Genomic DNA, 19298 nt, shown 5'->3' with positions numbered 1-19298 from the left:
TTGAACACTCAGTCAGCCTTCTGTAGTGTAAATGGGCACATAAAGTCATATTTTTAATTGTGCAATTAGAGAATATGCATCTTGTTTAAAGAATAAAATTAGGGAAGGATACATAACCATGATTAGAGCCTTTTTCATTTCAGTATTGATTTTTAAAGTCTTTTGAGGTATCATAGTTTACAATTACTGAAGTCATTATTTTATAGTTGTAGAGTTACTACACCAATCCCTCCAACAGTGTTTCAACATCCCTCCACCATGATCTCATTAGTCCCTTATCCCTCCCAGGTTCATCCCTGATCAGAGACTCTCACAGCCTTCTATGCCTAGGATTTACATAAACTGGATTGGTCTAGTTTTGATACAAAAGCTCCTTTGGCGGGGCTGGAGTGATAGCACAGTGGGTAGGGCATTTGCCTTGCACACGGTCGACCCGGGTTCGATTCCCAGCATCCTATATGGTCCCCTGAGCACCGCCAGGAGTGATTCCTGAGTGCATGAGCCAGGAGTAACCCCTGTGCATCTCCAGGTGTGACCCAAAAAGAAAAAAAAAAGCTCCTTTGGGTCAGAGTTTGGCTCAAACTAAAAACAAACAAATAAACACACACACACACACACAAAACACAAGCAAAAAACCCAATATAAGAAATTCACAGGTCAATGAGGTCAAATACTAGGACTTCATCTCTACATTCCTCTGGAAGAGTGGATAAAAATAATGGGAACTACATTATAAAAGGCTTGATTCGAAACTTAAATACCTAAAAAGACAGAGATAAACGTTATAAATCATTTTAAACACAGCTGTGGAAAGACTATTTTTTAAAAAGGAACTCACCAATATAACCCATTCCCCATGCTCTTCTTACAGATATTTTGATTGAAGTTGGAGCTAGAAGGTAGAACTGATATCTCTACTCCTGTAACTGCCTAACCCAACAGAAAGTAGTGAAAATGAGGCTGTGTAACTATATTCCTTTTATGAAGCTGCCAGTTCCACCTGGCTCTATCTTCTACGGTAGTTGGAACCATCAGGCATGTTTGTGGAAGCCCAGTATACATGAATTACACAAAGGTGTTTCAACTGACAGAAGCAAGTGCAGGCATTTTAGGGGTGATTGATTCCAGTATTTCACCTTCATGTCTGTGAGTCAAGGCTCAGAAACTGGAGCTGGGACCAGTCATTCTGCTGCACCTAGACTGAATTTCTGACTAAAACTGTGATCTAACATGCTCTAACGTTTGTTGTTCTTGGCTACTACATTCTCAAGTGACTTGTTCAGAGAAAGAGACACCGATACAGTGGTAATGCACAGAATACTTATGATGAGATAGGTCTTCTCTGTGGAGAATTTACATGAAGAGATACCTGAACATTAAAGAGACAGAAATATGAGAAGAATCTGAAAAGTCAAAAGTAATGATCCAGAGAAAGTAGCTGGGTGTGGGTTAGAGGCAGATGAAACACACTGGCTGGAACCTCCCCAAAGGCTTTTGAATTAGCTGCTTCTACAACTCAATAGCCACTGCCAAGTTTAGACTAAATTTAGTTTAAGCTATTGATTTAGTATCCTTAATCCTTATAGATTAAGGAAACTATCTTTTACTTGCCTAAAATCTAACTCATTCTTTAAATTTCCAGGTGTTATTTCTAACATATAAATAATTTCTCTGGCTCAAAATTAAACCACCTGGTCTAAAATTAAAAAAACAAAAACCCAACCAATCTTTTTTTTTTTTTTTCTTTTTGGGTCTCACCCGGCGATGCACAGGGGTTACTCCTGGCTCTGCACTCAGGAATTACTCCTGGCGGTGCTCAGGGGACCATATGGGATGCTGGGGATCGAACCCGGGTCGGCCGCGTGCAAGGCAAACGCCCTACCCGCTGTGCTATTGCTCCAGCACCCCAACCAATCTTTTAACAATTCCTTCTACTTACATCAAGAACAAATTCTTTAAGTATGATCTTCAAGAACATTCATAAACTGCTACCTATCTACCTTCCTGATCTAATCTTTTTTCACTATCATTTCTGTATCACATCACCCCAGGTACTAAAAATGTGAGGATCCTTTTCTGATTCAAAAACATGATGATTGGGTCTTCACACATTTGTGTGACATGTGCCTCCCTTAAATCTTGTTGCACATTTGGCACACTGCCCATCTGACATGAAAAGATGTGATGGGTAAACAATGATTCTAGAACTAAAGTAAAACACTCTTAAGCCCCACTGTCACTCTTCCATGCTATCTTGTCTTTCAGACATGCTCAATCAGTGCAAATCCATGACTAATCAGTGACTTATGATATCCTCATCTTTAGAATCAGAGTCTCTCAATATTTACATACATGTAAATCACGTGCACCCCAAATGTACATTCTAAATATGGGTAAACGATGTGGCTGTAAAAATCTTAAGTATCATATGCTTGAGTTATCCACATGCAGATGACTAACAACACACATCTACCTCTGTGGGTATACCTTTTGGTGAGTGAATAAAATAAGTAAAATAAAATTCACAAACAGAAATGACAATAAAGTATGGTTCTCTTTTTTTTTTCAAACAACAGTAAGAATCAATCTTTCTCATAAATATTAAGCACTTCAAAATATTTTTTCTCTTGGGCTAGAGAGACAGCACAGAGGGTAGGAAGCTTGCTTTGAATGTGGCCGACCTGCTTAAGTCTTTGGTAACACATATGATCCCCCAAGCACCACCAGGAGTAATCCTGAGAACAGAGCCAGGAGTAAGCCCTGAGCACCAACCAACCGATGTGGCCCCAAAATCAAATAAATCGACAAATTTAATAAAACTGTCTCTCCAAAGACAAGCAAAAGCAATCTGTCATTACAGAACCACAACGATAAGAAACATGAAAAAAAGACAAGCACTAGGACGACTTGGACAGTACAAAAGGTAATACGCTTGCCATGCAGAGCTACCCTGGATTTGATTCCTGGCATCCCATATGGTTTCTGTGTCCTGCCATGAGTAGTCCTGAACACAGAGCCAGCAGTAAGCCCTGAGCAATCAGGTGTGGCTCAAAAAACAATGGAATAAAAAAGCACAAGGTGATGCAAAAATATTAATTTTTCAAGAAAATCACTAAATGCCAAAGAAGAGTAGTCATTCCTAAAAGCAGCTTCATTCCTTTTGTGCCCCCCAGACTTTTGGTTATACCAGTGTTTCCCAAAGTGGGTAACACTGCACACTGCCACACTTTCCCACCTTGAGTGTTAGAATAATTCAGGGGAAGGTAATAATAATACCCCAGGGTATTACTGAGAGTTGCTGAGTAAAATTTTTTTCTCTAAAAGGGGATGGTAGGCCAGATCTGGGCCACACAGATTTATGGGAAAAGATCCATGTCATATGACTAGAAAGAACAGAGCTCAACCCAACTGCATCTGATGCAGCAATCTGTCCTCCACAATACTTCATAAGACTTTTGCCACCAACCTGTTTGAAATAAACAATGACACCAGGTAATCTAATAACCTGATGACAGAACCTAATGTCTTTTAAAGATAGTCCTAGAAGGTTCTCCTTGACCCACTTTCAATCAAGCTCTCCACCTCAGAGTCAATGACTTATGTTGGGGACTGCTCAGGACCCTGAACGAAAGAGGACCCCGAAACCTTTACCCTGGACAAACCGGAAAATTCCATTACCAGCTTTGCTTGACCTGAGGCACAGGTGCCCTTGTGACAAAGGAAATAGCCAAACTCAAGAGGTAAAAGTAGCCCAGGGCAGTTAACTAAGAGACGCCATTAAGCCCCCCATTAAGTAGAATACCTTCCTCTACTTTGTGCATTCCTCCTGCCAGATGCTCCTGCCAGATAGACCCTTGCCTTCCCCTCCCCACTATTTCTCAATCTACTCTTGAAGAATGTTGTAAGCCCACCTAATACACCCTGAACCTTTCCTTATTTGGTCTGAGAAGACACTTCCCTGATGATTGACAACTTATGTACCAACCCCCTGCTAAGAAAAGTATAAAGCCAGTGTGGCAGTTAATAAAGTTGCCCTTGATCGGCATGTGTCGTCTTGGGCCCCCTGTTTACTAACCTCACTAGTCTTATTTCAGATCGGGACCCTCACAGAATCCACCTAATTAGGAGCGCTTTCCACTGTTGTCTCTCCGCGGGCCGGAGAGATCTCCGGGGGAACGCGCAGACTTACTTACCCAAATCTTTAGCACATAAAGTAGGCCTCAGGGTTTGTCCATTAGTTCTTTACTCTAACTCATTTGTTGTTCTGTCTGCCTACTGTGTCCTATATCATGATCACTACTTGTCTACTGAAATCCTATCCTTAGGAGGGCGAGCACAGATTCAACCTTTTCTTGATGCCTCTCAGAGTTGCAACCAGAATTGACTACTCTCCTTCGCATGTGTACTGTTCTTTCTTAGTATCAGTTACAGCAGATATAATTCTCTTTTCTAGGGGATGGTGGGGGGGACCCACACCTGGTGGTGCTCAGAGATCACTCCTCGTGCACTTGAGGGACCGTATGGCGTGCCGGGGATGGAACCTGGGTTGGCCATGTGCAAGGCAAATGCCCTACGCACTGTACTATTGCTTTGGCTCCAGATGAAATAGTCTTTTAAAAGATTTCTGACCTGCCTATTTCTTTTCAGATTTCATGGTCGCTCATCTTTGCCACATATACCTAACAGGGCTTTTCACAGGAATGGTTATTGAATTGAAATTCAAGAAATGATCACTGCTATATTATATACATGTACTTTTGAGTCAGATTTTACTGAGATATAATTTACACATCAATATAACTTCCTTAAAATATACTACCTAATACCAAGAAACAGGGGGAGTGGGAGGGTGGAATGATGAAGTAAGTTAAGTAATTATCAGAGATTTATTTGGTGAAGGTTCATGAAGTAACTGAGAGTTGAGGTAAATATATTGAAACCATAAATGTTTAATACTATTGTAAACATGTACCCTAAACTATAGTAGTTTTAAATATATATAATGCAATGGTTTTCATTAGAGTTAGATTATATAATAATTATTACTATTTAATTTTACAACACTTCATAATTGCAAAAAAGAAACCTAGTGTCCCTTAAGTAGTCTCTTCACTTTTCTCCTTGATCCCATCAGACCCAATCAACCTCTAACTTAACATTCTGTCCTCCAGTCTATTCATTGAGGGCAGAGGTTCTCAAAGTTATTTGGCCTACTGCCCCCTTTTCAAGAATATAATCACTCAGTATCCCCTAAGAATACCTTTTTTTTATGCAAACAGAAAGCATCCCGCTATTGTATCTGAGCTACTGCCATCCCCTGGATCATTCCAGAGTTCCCTACGAGGCAGTATCACACACTTTAGAAAACACTGATTACAGATCTATATGTTATGCCACTGAACACTGGTTGTTGTTGTTTTTTAAATTGTCATTGCTTGGGGCTGGAGTGATAGCACAACGGGTAGGGCGTTTGCCTTGCTCGAGGCCGACCCAGGTTCGATTCCCAGCATCCCATATGGTCCCCCAAGCACCTTCAAGAGTAATTCCTCAGTATAAAGCCAGGAGTAACCCCTGAGCATCACCAGGTGTGACCCAAAAAACAAAGCAAAATTTTAATTGTCATAGCTTTGTAGTACATTTAAAATCAGTAAAGTGTAGATCTTTCAATTTTTTCCCCTTGGGGTTGATTTATTTGGGTCTCTTGACTTTCCATAAGCATTTTAAGAATCAGTTCATCAAAACGTCATCTAAGGTTCTGATAGGGATTGCACTGAATCTATATATCAATTTGTAAAATATTTTCATTTTAACATTAAGTCTTCTAATCCATGGAGTTCTTTCCATTTATCTAGTTTTTAACCCACATGTATTTTTAATCAGATGAACTCCAAACTCCTTCACCACATCTAAGATATTTACAGACTTCTCTATTTAGCTCTACGTCCTACTAATATAAAATTATATGTAAATGTTGTCTGCTTTCAAGAGATCTCTAGAACATAAGGGACTCGGTTTCTCTTATGTGAATGCCTTATTTTAAACATACTATTGAAGGAGGTCGGAGAGAAAGGCACTTGCCCACTACGCAGCTGGCTTGAGTTTAATTCCTGACAAAATTGCATACAGTCCCCAAGCTTCCCCAGAGGACAATCCTGATCAGAGGGCTGGAGCGGAGTACAGTGAGTAGGGTGTTTGCCTTGCACACACTGCCCATCCAGGTTCGATCCCCAGCATCTCCAGGAATGATTCTTGAGTGCTGATCTAGGAGGAGTAATCTGAGCATTGACAGGTATAACCCCAAAAGAAAAAAAACAAACAAACCCACACAACCTGATCAGAGCACCAGGAATACACCTGGATAACACTGGGTATGCCACAAATCCTCCTAAACCTCTCAAAACCTAAATAAAAATTGCTGAATGTCAGAGAGCTAACTCAAAATAGGCTGAGCACATGCTTTGCCTGAGGTAGGTCCAGGATTATTGATACCACCTGGATCCTTGGTATCATATGGATCTCTGAGTACTAAGCTGGGAGTAACCACTGAACACTGCTGGATATGGCCCTCAAAACAAAACAAAAGAAATTAAAAAATAAAGTCATTGGAGTTAACATATAAACATATAAACATACATACATATGGTCAGTGGTATGGCCCAGTTGTTGAGCACATGCCATGTAGTGTGAGGTCCTGGGTTTGATCCTTGAGATCACACATATGAAAAGGTACAAAACTATGCATGCATGTAAGAGCAAAGACAAACCTTTGAAAGAAAGGATACCAATTTATTTTAGTGATTACCTCTGGAGATGCAGTAGCAACAGTATAGAAGAGGAAGACTAGAATTCTATTTTTTTGTTACACCCAGCTTGGGGGGAACCACATAGTGCCAGGGATCAAACTTGGGCCTCCTGCATGCAAAGCATGTGCTCTAATCCTTTGAGCTATCTTTTAGGCCTAGGACTATTTACTAGTTCTCCCTTATTTTTTTTTTCATAAATCAGAGTACCATTTATCTTGTTTTTGAGCTACACTCAGAGGTACCTGGGGGAAAATTCTTGGCTCTATACTTGGGGGTAGCTCCTAAAGGTGCTCAGGGTAACATGCAGTGCTTTCTATATCAATCCTGGGCCTTTCACACGCAAAGCAAGCACTTGGCCCTTGAGCTATCTCTCCAGCCCTATGTGGTTTAAAATACAAGTAACAGTAAATATAAAAATGCCCCAGCAGAATTTTTTCTAAATGTGAATGCCTCCTTTTTAAAAATACCATTGAGGACATTTCTCAAAAACTAGAAATTGAGATTCCATTTGACCCAGCAATACCACTTCTGGGAATATACCTTGGGGGCCCAAAAATACACAGCAGAAACACCATCTGCACTCCTATGCTCATTGCAGCACTATTCACCATAGTCAGAGTCTAGAAACAACCTGAGTGCTAAAGAACAGATGAATGGATAAAGATACTATGGCACATCTACACAATACAATAATACTATGGAGCTGTTAGGAAAAATGAAGTCATGAAATTTGCCTATAAATGGATGGATATGGAGAGTATCAGGCCAAGTAAAATGAGTCCAAAGGAGAGGGATTGATATAGAAATGACTGCATTCATTTGTCACTGTCACTGTCACCCCATTGCTCATCGATTTGTTCAAGCGGACACTAGTAACGTCTCTCATTGAGAGACTTATTGTTACTGTTTTTGGCATATTCAATACGCACAGGTAGCTTGCCAGGCTCTCCGAGAGGGGCGGAGGAATCAAACTCGGGTTGGCCACGTGAAAGGCGAAAGCCCAACCACTGTGCTACCGCTCCAGCCCCCCTTGTGGTATATAAAAATACATATATATATGGTAGACAACAATATCCATGACCAGGGAAAACGGGAGGGGCTAGAAGGACTTGTCAATGGTTGGAAATAACCACAAGTGTGTGTGGGGCTGAGGGTAGGTAAGATAGAGAAGAGACCAGTATGACAATAATAGCAGGGAATGATCACACTGGACAAGGTCTGAGTGTTAAAAGTAGGTAAAGGGATAGTCTTAATAACCTTTCAATATTAATATTGCAAACCACAATGCCCAAAAGAGGGGGGGAGGACGGATGAAAAGAGGGAGGGAGGGAGACAGGGAGATAGGGAGATAGGGAAAGAGAGAGAATAAATGGCACCCTATGGCAGGCAGTGGGTGAGAGTGATGGGAGGGAACCTGGGAATACTGGGTGCTGGGAAATGTACACTGTTGGAATACTGTATGAATGAAATCTAATCATGAGCAGCTTTGTAAGGGTCTATCTCACAGTGATTCAGTTAAAAAAAAACAAACAACAAAACACTGAGCGATGTCAGCTATATCACCCAGAGAGTAAATAACTGGCTAACCTTGAGATCGCAGGTGGTGTTGAGCAGCAGATTTGAAGGTTTGAGGTCACGGTGCAGAACATTAGCTGAGTGGATATATTTTAACCCTCTGAGGATCTGGTAAAGAAAATAGCAGATATGGTCATTGCTGAGGTGTTGTGTCTTCAAGAGCTTGTAGAGATCTGTTTCCATGAGGTCCTGTACTATATATCTGTTTAGACAGGTTAAGGTTAACAAACAAAAACTTACTCATTTTGGCAAAACACTGAAAACCAAATGAAACCTCTGTCTGTATCTTCCAAATAGTCCATTAAAGAGGCTGATGGCGGGAGGGGGGATGGGGCTGATGATGAAAATTTGCATACTGTTACATTTTGTTTTGTTTTGTTTTGAGGGCCACACCCGACCACCTCAGGAGTTACTCCTGGCTCTGAACTCAAGAATTACTCCTTTGGGGCTGGAGTGATAGCACAGCGGGTAGGGCGTTTGCCTTGCACGCGGCCGACCCGGGTTCGAATCCCAGCATCCCATATGGTCCCCTGAGCACCGCCAGGGGTAATTCCTGAGTGCATGAGCCAGGAATGCCCCCTGTGCATCGCCAGGTGTGACCCAAAAAGCAAAAAAAAAAAAAGAATTACTCCTGGTGGTGCTTGGGAGACCACATGGGATTGCGATTGCACGTATTGAACCTGGGCTGGCCAGATGCAAGGCAAGTGCCCTACCCTATACTATTTCTCTATATTATACTATCTATACAGGCGTTAGGAGGATTCTGAAGTAGTTAACTCTTACAAATGTTAGACAACAGATGATGTACCTGCCTTGTGCTGATTAGGAGCTATGACTGAGACTTAAAATAAATATTGTTATAGATCTGGTCAATCTGAAATCTCAACTTCCTTAGTCTCCAAGTACTCCACCATTAACAGAAAGATGCTCCAAGGCTTGTTAGAAGGGAATAGGAGAGGATGGTGATTAGCAAGCAGTAAATACTTTTTCTCCTACTTCGTCTAACAACAAATTGTAGTATCAGTGAACTTTTTTTTTTTTACTTCCTTCTTATCTTTGCCCCCCCATTTCCCTCAGAAACTGGAAATACAGCCTAGAACACACTGCTTAGAAATTCAATCCTCTGTCTAATTTTTTGTTTGACTCTTCAGTTAATGTAAAGATCCTGAGAAAGTAAGACTATTGGGAAGTTGTGTTGAGGGCTTGTGCTAGTTTTGCTCCTCTTCCTTTCTTACCTATGTGTAATGTAAGCAAACAGAAGCTTAGCTAATTCTTAAATTAAATCATAAAAATTTTAGCTTTTAACCTTTAGTACTATAATAGTTCATTAGCAGTGGTTTTGCATTTACTTTATTCACTTCTGTAAAAATACTGCATTTCTTCTAAAGATTCATGCAAGATGAAACATAGCATGGGATTAAAGAAAACATGACATTTGAAAGAGACTTTATTCTCATGACAAAAGAAATATACAGGAGCCTGCCCCCCCACACACCCCTTTCCCCAAGCACAATGCCAGGAGCACTCTCTAAGCACTGCTTGGTGTGGCCCCCAAACAAATAAAAAAGTATCACTATAACTTAGTAACAACTAATTTAAAATGGAAAGGGCTACCCACAGACAGTGAGCTGCTTTTCTCTGGAAAGATAGAAAATTTTTATGGGTGGAGTGCTATATTAACTAGACTTTCTTCTGATGACATTCTCTTCTATACTGCCTATATCTTTCAAATGCCCATATCTACTTTTACCCATGTAGCATCATCTTATCTGCAATGTTGTCATAGTTAATGATGACATAATCTCGGAGTTAAGTCATGAGGGACTGTGACTAATTTAAATGATGAGAAAACGTTTAAAAGGCTATATGAGTTCCCTCAGTGTTAATCCGACTAGGTATTATTCAGTGGCCCTCTCAGTCTACTGCTCTTTCCTTTTTCCTATCACAATAAACCCTACATCTTAACACAAATGATGTTGACTAAGATTTTTCCATGACACACTAATTGAAATATTTCTTGGGCTTGGGAATATGGTTAAATTATAAAGTATCAGCCTTGTGCGTGGGCTGTAAATTCAGTCTCTTGGACCACCCCCACCTCACCCCCAAATGTGACCATAGCAATCAAACTAATGTGCTACACTCAAGAGTACAACTGTCATGCCGTTGCTCATTGATTTGCTCGAACAGGCACCAGGAACATCTCCATTGTGAGATTCGTTGTTACTGTTTTTGGCATATCGAATATGCCATGGGTAGCTTGCCAGGCTCTACCGTGCGGGCGAGATACTCTTGGTAGCTTGCCAGGATCTCTGAGAGGGGCGGAGGAATCAAACCCGGGTCAGCCGCGTGCAAGGCAAATGCCATACCCGAGAGTACTGAAATCAAATGTGTGCCCTGCTGCCAGAGCTTTGCAACCGAGTGTATATCACCCCTGACATAGCCACAATAATAACAAACGAACAGGGGAAAAAAGTCTTTACTGATTCTGACAGAGGATGTTGGATTTGCCAGAAAAACACTAAAAATAGTTACTGACAACTGATAAACCTCACAAAAGTATTACAGTACTGGTAAGCACATTATAATTTCTCCTTAAATATACTTTATATACTTTTCCTTTACTCTAGTTAGAGTACAAGAAATTTTAAGTTACATTTGCCCAATAAGGTTGCCATCGGTAATGCAAGGCCTGAAAAGGATACACATCTTTCATTTGCTCAATGGTTGGTGCTCGAATAATATCATTGATTCCAATGATGTTCTCATGTCTGAAGCGCAGTAAAATTTTGATTTCCCTCAGGGTTCTCTGGCAGTAGGTCTGGTGCTCAAAAGGACTGATTTTCTTGATAGCTACTCGAACTTTGTTGACATTATCATAAGCAGAGCTAAAAAAAAAAAGGCGGGAGACATTGCATTAAGAACAGGTCTTAGAACAAAATGATTAAAATGCAAATTGGTGAAGCATTTAATATTTAGCACACTGGGTAAATAGCTGCTTAGCATAAGTGAAAGCAACACGCATATTATCAACAAAAAGGCCCTAAAACTAAGGAGACTATAGCTAGTACAATATATACTATATTGAACACCAAAAGTAACAAAGGCCTAACCTGATAACTTTGCAAAACTTTTACTGTTGAACTCAGGTAAAATATTCAAGTAACTACCAGCCACATATTCATTCTTAACAAAAAATGGACCAAAGCAGGGGCTGGAGCTTTGGTAGGGCGTTTGCCTTGCACTCGGCCGACCCGGGTTCGAATCCCAGCATCCCATATGGTCCCCTGAGCACCGCCAGGAGTAATTCCTGAGTGTAGAACCAGGAGTAACCCCTGTGCATCGCCGGGTGTGACCCCAAAAAAAAAAAAAAAAAAAAAAGGACCAAAGCAGACAGACACCTTGATTGCTTGAGTTAACTTGTTATACTTGCAAAAATGATCCTTTTCTTAAATTTAACGAAGATGTTTTTGGCAGTCTTAGAACAAAATCTGTAAAATCGTTTACTTAAAAATCAAAACAAGAATGTTCATAGTACTAACAGACAATCCAGGTGTTTTTTTTTTTTTTTTTGCTTTTTGGGTCACACCTGGCAATGCACAGAGGTTACCTCCTGGCTTTGAACTCAGAAATTACTCCTGGCGGTGCTCAGGGGACCATACGGAATGTTGGGAATCGAACCCGGGTTGGCCACGTGCAAGGCAGATGCCCTACCTGCTGTGCTATTGCTCCAGCCCCCAGTTCTTCTTTTAAGTATGTTTTTACAGATTTCCAAGCGAAAGCAACAATTATATCTTTATGACCAATATTCATTTTTTTTTGGGGGGGTCACACCTGGCGATGCACAGGGGTTACTCCTGGCTTTGCACTCAGGAATTACCCCTGGCCCTGCTCAGGGGACCATATGGGATGCTGGGATTTGAACCCGGGTCGGCTGCGTGCAAGGCAAACGCCCTACCCACTGTGCTATCTCTCCAGCCCCTATTCATTATTTTTATGAGCGCATATTAATAAACATCAGCAACAGCTAAAGCAATGAAATAACACAGGCTATTTTTTATTTCCTGAAGAAAATTGCTAAAAATGTAAAATACTGAAATAAGTCTATTCTCAGGTTTGGGAGACTTTACCTAACTTATCAGTCTACTTACTCTGATACTGACTAATTCATCTCTCTAACTCAATCCTCATCTTAATTAATTTCAATTGTCACAATTAATACTTTGTACAAAGGTGCTCACAAAATAATGAGGCATCACTTACCATCAACAGGTTCTTAGAAAATATGAGCATAAGCAAAACAGTATATAATAAAACAAATTCTACTGCAGACTAATTGATCTTAACAAAAATTTAAAGTCCAATAGTGTATTTCTAGTCACAAAAACATCACCAAACTTCTAAAGACCTAAGACCATTTTTCTTTCTTTTTTTTCTTGATGAGAGGTTGTTAATTTGGTTTTAGGCTACACTGGGAAGTGCTCAGGTGACCATCTAGAAAGTCAATTGAATCCAGGTTGGTGGTGTGTAAGGCAAGCACTTTACCATCATACTACCACTCCTGCCCCTAATATTTAAATGTTGCTTGTTTTGGGGCCACACTTTGTTCTGCACTTAGGAATTATTCCTGGTGGAGCTCGAGGAACTATATGGGATACCAGTGATTGAACCTGGGTCTGTTGTGGGTAGGGCATTTACCCTCTGTATTATCTCTCCAGCCCACCAAAAGCATTTTTAATATTAAACATCCACTTAATATTCATTTACTCACTACTCATTTTTCATTTAGCTATTTTTTCCATCCCACTTATATTATTTCAGGGTTGCACATGGCCACAGCCTATCCTAACAACTCAGGACACAAGGTGGAACTTAATTCTGGACAGAATTCCTTTTCACTCGAAGGCCCATTCCAACTCTCTCACACTCTGACTGGGATAACTAAGGCACATGCAAAGGATTCTATGTGCAAATATTTAGTATGTTGGAAAAACTTAAGAAAAAATCCAAGTAAACAATGAGAAGAACAGGCAAACTCCACACAGTCAGCAGCCTTGGCCAAAACCCAATTTTTTTTTCTTCATCAGTGTTATAATAAAACTAATTTAAATTAAATGATGTTGAGGCATGCTGTACTTTTAAACAAAATATATTCTTGAAATTCCAAAATATAATCCTTGAATTACATTTCAAATCTTATTTTGTTCTGGGTTTACTATATAAAAGCCTAAACTTACATTTTTTCCTTTTTCTTTTTCTTTTTTTTGGGGGAGGGGACCCTCACAGCTGGCAGTGCTCATTACTCCAGGCTGACTGAACTCAGGAATCTCTCCTGTTTGGCTTGGGGAACTGTATCAGTGCCAGTGATCAAATCTGCACTGGTTGCATGCAAAGCAAGCATCCTATTCACTGTACTATCTACCAGCCCCCCACCCCAACTACTGTTTTACAGTGTGAGTAAATTTATTTAATATTAAAAATAAACATTTTTAAGAGCCAAGGTAATAGTACAATGAGTAGGGCACTGCCTTGCATGTGGCCACTTTGGGTTCGATTCCCAGCATCTACATGGTCCCTTGAGCCTGCCAGGAGTGATTCTGAGCACAGAGCACTGCTGGATATAGTGATCCCTCACCCGATACATTTGTTCCATTTCTCCTTGAACTCCTCATATTTTATAGCAAATACATTTTATTAATATACCTTTCTTCGTGGACTTTTTGGTGTTTCTGACTTAAAAAAAATACACAGGAACTATGGCAAACTTGTTTTTCCTCTTTTTCTCTTTTATGGGGGAAAAGAGCACCTTTGAAGATGCTCAGGGACTAGTCTTAGCACAGTGCTTGGGAAACAATGTGGCACAGGGGATCAAAACAAGTGCCTCACGTTTGCCTTGCACTCGGCCGATCCAGGTTCAATTCCCAGCATCCCATACGGTCCCCTGAACACTGCCAGGAGTAATTTCTGAGTGCAGAGCCCGGAGTGACCCCTGTGCATCGCCAGGTGTGACCCAAAAAGGAAAGAAAGTATCAGAATTCCTCTACCTTTTTATCCCAGTGAACTGGGGAAATATTTCATAGACCAGCTGATTGCTAAGACAGAAAAAGACTAATGTAGACAGTATTTTATTAAATCCAATGTTATAAAATTGCAACTTTTAGCTAGTGCAGCATCTGCTGCTATTTAGAGATCAGAAAATTTTATATGGGGCTGGAGCGATAGCACGAAGGGTAGGGCGTTTGCCCTGCACTCGGCTGACCCGGGTTCTAATCCCAGCATCCCATATGGTCCCCTGAGCACCGCCAGGGGTAATTCCTGAGTGAAGAGCCAGGAGCAACCCCTGTGCATCGCCAGGTGTGACCAAAAAAAAAAAAAAGAAAGAAAATTTGATATATATGGCTGAAAGTGTTTCTGAGATAAAGGTGCAGCAATAATATCTATTTGATTTCTCTCTTTTTAAATTACTGAAATGAATGTGTGTTTTCGCACAAATAATCAAAATATGACCTACTATTTGACAGCTTTATAACTGAGAGGTAGATATTCTTTTCTGAGTGAAACATACAAGGCAACCCCTTAATTTCTCTACTATTTGGTTCCTAGTTTTTCTTTTTCATTAGAATCGAGTACAGGGGCTGGAGCGATAGCACAGTGGGTAGGGCGTTTACCTTGCACGCGGCCAACCCGGGTTCGAATCCCAGTATCCCATATGGTCCCCTGAGCACCGCCAGGAGTAATTCCTGAGTGTAGAACCAGGAGTAACCCCTGTGCATCGCCGGGTGTGACCCAAAAAGAAAAAAAAAAATAAAACCTATAATATAATTAAAAAAAAAAAAAAAGAATCGAGTACATATGATTTTATATCCCCAACGAGGAATTATTAATCTAGAGGTTACCTTTATGAGAATCCTTATCTACATCAAATTATTAAAGTTCTCAGCTGTCTTTAAAAACTGATTATGTTGGGGCTGGAGCAATAGCACAGCGGGTAGGCCGTTTGCCTTGCACGCGGCCGACCCGGGTTCGATTCCCAGCATCCCATATGGTCCCCTGAGCACCGCCAGGAGTAATTCCTGAGTGCAGAGCCAGGAGTAACCCCTGTGCATCGCCAGGTGTGACCCAAAAAGCAAAAAAAAAACACAAAAAACCTGATTATGTTGAACGTGACTTTCTGGTTTTAAGCAGCAATAAAAAATTTTTCCAAATTTGTGAAAACATTACTGTATCTTCCTTCTATCTGTGATTATCCCAAACGGCGAGTTTCTTTTTGAATGCATCTATCTTCTCAGTAAAAATCTATTTGTACAAGATCCTTGAAGAGAAATACTAAGTTCATTAAGAAGGTTCAATATGTCTAACCTGTAAACTAGCTTAACATCCACTCCTTGGTGAAAGGCACTACAAGATCAGATTTTCATTCTCACAGAAACTGCTTTCTTTCCTCATTTTGTAAAGGTGTACAAGAGCCCCTCCCCTTAATAACTACCTCACTTCTGCGTAGAGAAAGAGATGGTGGTGTGAGTCCATATTCTCAGTGTTAAGAGCCTATAGTTTAATACTCAACTATGAATTTCATTAATGAACTTCACCACATCATTCATTAATTAGTTCAGTAGAAAGCTTCTTTGTAGCTAGGTGCTCTGGACGGATCATAGAGTGGACAAACTTCTGGGTATAATATCCTTTTATTTATGCAATCAGTCCTGAACAATACTCAATCATGCGCGAAACACCATACATACACACTCCTATCTGCCCCAATCTAAGCCTTGTGTTTGAAAAATACTTATCAAGAGCAATAAATATTTTTGAACTAATGATCCATCTAGGTAAGTCAAGGCAATAAAAGTTCTTTCCTTTTGTTTATTTCTTCATTATCACTCATAAAGCAAAACAGGATAGCTGGGTTACCTGTATCAGTTGATTAAGTTGAATTGCAAAACATCTAATTTTATTTATACCCTCTAAAATTTGCTTTCTTTTTTTCTATTGGGGGAGGTTGGAGAGGGAGCAGGTTGGGTCACACCTGGAAGCACTCAGGGCTTACTTCTGGATCTGCACCAGGGCAGCCACATGCAAAAGCAAGTGCCCTATTCTCTGTGTATATGTCAAAACTCACCAAACTGTGCATTATATGTATATTAATTTCTTCTCAAGAAGCAGTTAAACGGCTGGGATGGGATGAAACTCAGTGACAGACCACATGTTTCACATGCATGTAGTCCTGGTTCGATCTCTGGTGTGTACATGTGCAAATACAAAGGCAGTTTAAAAACAAAACAAAAAGGGAACAGTGTCCTTGATTACATGGTTGATCCTGGGACTGTCTGGGTAGGAAGAAATTTCAAAATCATTTTATCAATAAATGTGGTATTAGAAATCCACAAAATCGTAGATACAAGAGCCAAGGAGGATTGCCCCATAGCTGGAAAACTGCTTCAAGAGCAGAGGGGAGAAGACAGATGGAATAGAGAAGGGATCACTAAGAAAATGATGGCTGGAGGAATCAGCAGGATGGGAGATGCGTGCTGAAAGTAGATAATGGACCAAACATGATGACCTCTCAGTGTCTGTGTTGCAAGTCATAATGCCCAAAAGTAGAGAGAGAGTATAGGGAATATTGTCTGCCATGGAGGCAGGGGGAGGGTGGGAAAGGGGGGGTTTACCGGGGATATTGGTGGTGGGGAATGTGCACTGGTGGAGGCAAGGGTGTTTGATCATTGTGTGATTGTAACCCAAACATGAAAGCTTGTAACTATCTCACAGTGATTCAATTTTAAACAAAAAGAAAAAAAAATCCACAAAATCTTGGAGTAGATGACTGAACAAATGTTTTGTGATCACTTAGGGGAAGAAAAGGGAACCAACATGAGTCAATTATGAACAAGTCATGCTAAACTGACTTCATTTCCTGTTTTGATAGTTACCAAAACAACGTGAGAGTAAGAGTTGAAGCCAGAATTGTAGTGTCAGGCTGCATTTGTTAATAAGCACTTCCCATTTGGAGGCTTCATTTTAGAATTGTGGCTAAACCAAACAATGATTGTGCTCTTAAAAAGCCTGCAACTTAAAGAGGGAAGAGGGGAAAAAAAAAAACATAAAAATGCCTCATTATGGTAAAGCACTTTCAAAACACAAGGATGACCTGGGTAGATTAAGACTAAACCAGAGTTGGGGCTGGAGCGATAGCACAGCGGGTAGGGCGTTTGCCTTGCACGCGGCCGACCCGGGTTCAAATCCCAGCATCCCATATGGTCCCCTGAGCATGGCCAGTGGTAATTCCTGAGTGCAGAGCCAGGAGTAACCCCTGTGCATCGCCAGGTGTGACCCAAAAAGCAAAAAAAAAAAAAAAAAAAAAAAAAAAAGACTAAACCAGAGTATACAGAGTATAAGGAGAGGATTAAAAGGTGAAGCCTATGGGCCTGAAGCTATAGAACAGGGTGTAAGGTGCCAAAAAAGATAAGGGGCCAGAGCAGAATTACAGCGGATAGGGCGTTTACCTTGCATGCAGGTGACCCAGGTTTGATCCCTGGCATCCCATACAGTCCCCCAAGCCCTGCCAGGAGTGATTCCTGAGCAAAAAGCCAGGAGTAACCATTGAGCATCACTGGGTGTGGCCTAACCCCCTCCCCCACTAAAAAAAAAAAAAAGCCTATATCCAGCCAACATACATCATATCACCGTCAATGTCATCCCATTGCTCATCGATTGGCTCGAGCGGGAACCAGTCACGTCTCCATTGTGAGACTTGTTACTATTTTTGGCATATTGAATGTGCCACCGGCAGCTTGTTAGGCTCTGATGTGCGGGCACGATACTCTCGGGAGCTTGCTGGGCTCTCTGAGAGGGATGGAGGAATCGAACCCGGGTTGGCTGCATGTAAAGCAAACGCCCTACCTGTTATGCTATCGCTCCAGCCGCCAACATACACGATGGAGAAAAATGAAAAGTCCAAGATCAGACATAACACAAGGATTTCCACACACTCACTACTATTATTCAACATAGTATTGAAAATCCCAGCCACATAGGAAAGAAAAAGTAATCCGAAAAATCACGATGGGAAAGAAGTCAAACTATCACTATCTGTAGATGACATTATACATAAATATAGATAGAAAGTTTTGGGTCACACAACACATGAATGGATTAAAAACTGTAGCATATACATATGCATACAATGAAATACTACTCAAATCATAAGATGAAATCTTGCACTTCACTATAAGTTGGATGAACTAGAGGGGGTTATATACAGTAAAGTAAATCAGAAGAAGACAAGTATCATATAATCTCACTCATATATGGAACGGAAGAAAACAAAGCAAGATCACAGACAATAAAAATGTCAATGGAAAAAAACATAATACGAGGTCTATCTGATAGCTCCTGATGATCAAGTTAGAAGATCAGCTAACACTTTTTTTTTTCCTTTTTGGGTGATACCCAGCAATGCTCAGGGCTTACTCCTGGCTGCTCAGGAATTACTCCTGGTGATGCTCAGGGGACCACCATATGGGACACTGGGAATAGAACCCAGGTCAGTTACGTACAAGGCAAATACGCTAGCCGCTATACTATCACTCTGGCCCCAGCTAACAAATTCTGTATATGAATAAAACACAATCCATGAATTACAGTTTGAAATTATGATATAGCTCTTAGCTACAGTACTTCAGATTTCCCATCAAAAACTGCAGAGGAGAGCTCAGACCATGGGATGGTCAGAAATCACCTCAATGCAAGAACAGGTTGAGATTCATGGGCTCTTAAGCGCACAGTCTCATGTATATCCTGGGAACTAAGCCACTGATCTATATTCTGGGCCCATTCTCACTGAGGATCATAAATGGCAATGCAGTCAATGACTTAGCTTATCCGAGTGGCATCTGGCTTAAGGTAGAGGCCTTACACTTACTG

The 19298-nt window shown here is 40.7% G+C and overlaps 1 protein-coding gene and 1 non-coding gene across 2 annotated transcripts in view; one reads left to right on the top strand and one right to left on the bottom strand.

Annotated features, from left to right (window-relative positions):
* MAPK1 (mitogen-activated protein kinase 1) overlaps nucleotides 1-19298 on the bottom strand; it is a 95360-nt gene that overhangs the window by 31304 nt on the left and 44758 nt on the right. The window contains exons 2-3 of the mRNA XM_004607449.2: nucleotides 11084-11266; nucleotides 8391-8580 (exon numbers count right to left, since the gene is read on the bottom strand). Of these exons, the coding sequence (XP_004607506.1) occupies nucleotides 8391-8580; nucleotides 11084-11266 (373 nt within the window). The remainder of the gene's footprint in view (nucleotides 1-8390; nucleotides 8581-11083; nucleotides 11267-19298) is intronic.
* LOC129399500 (small nucleolar RNA U13) lies at nucleotides 2069-2172 on the top strand. Its single transcript, XR_008627134.1, has one exon. It is a non-coding gene; the product is annotated as a small nucleolar RNA U13 (small nucleolar RNA).

The sequence above is a fragment of the Sorex araneus genome, chromosome 11 (assembly GCF_027595985.1).
Source record: "Sorex araneus isolate mSorAra2 chromosome 11, mSorAra2.pri, whole genome shotgun sequence".
Lineage (NCBI taxonomy): Eukaryota > Metazoa > Chordata > Mammalia > Eulipotyphla > Soricidae > Sorex > Sorex araneus.
Note: the sequence above shows the minus strand (reverse complement) of the source record. Positions and strands in the feature narration are given on the sequence as shown.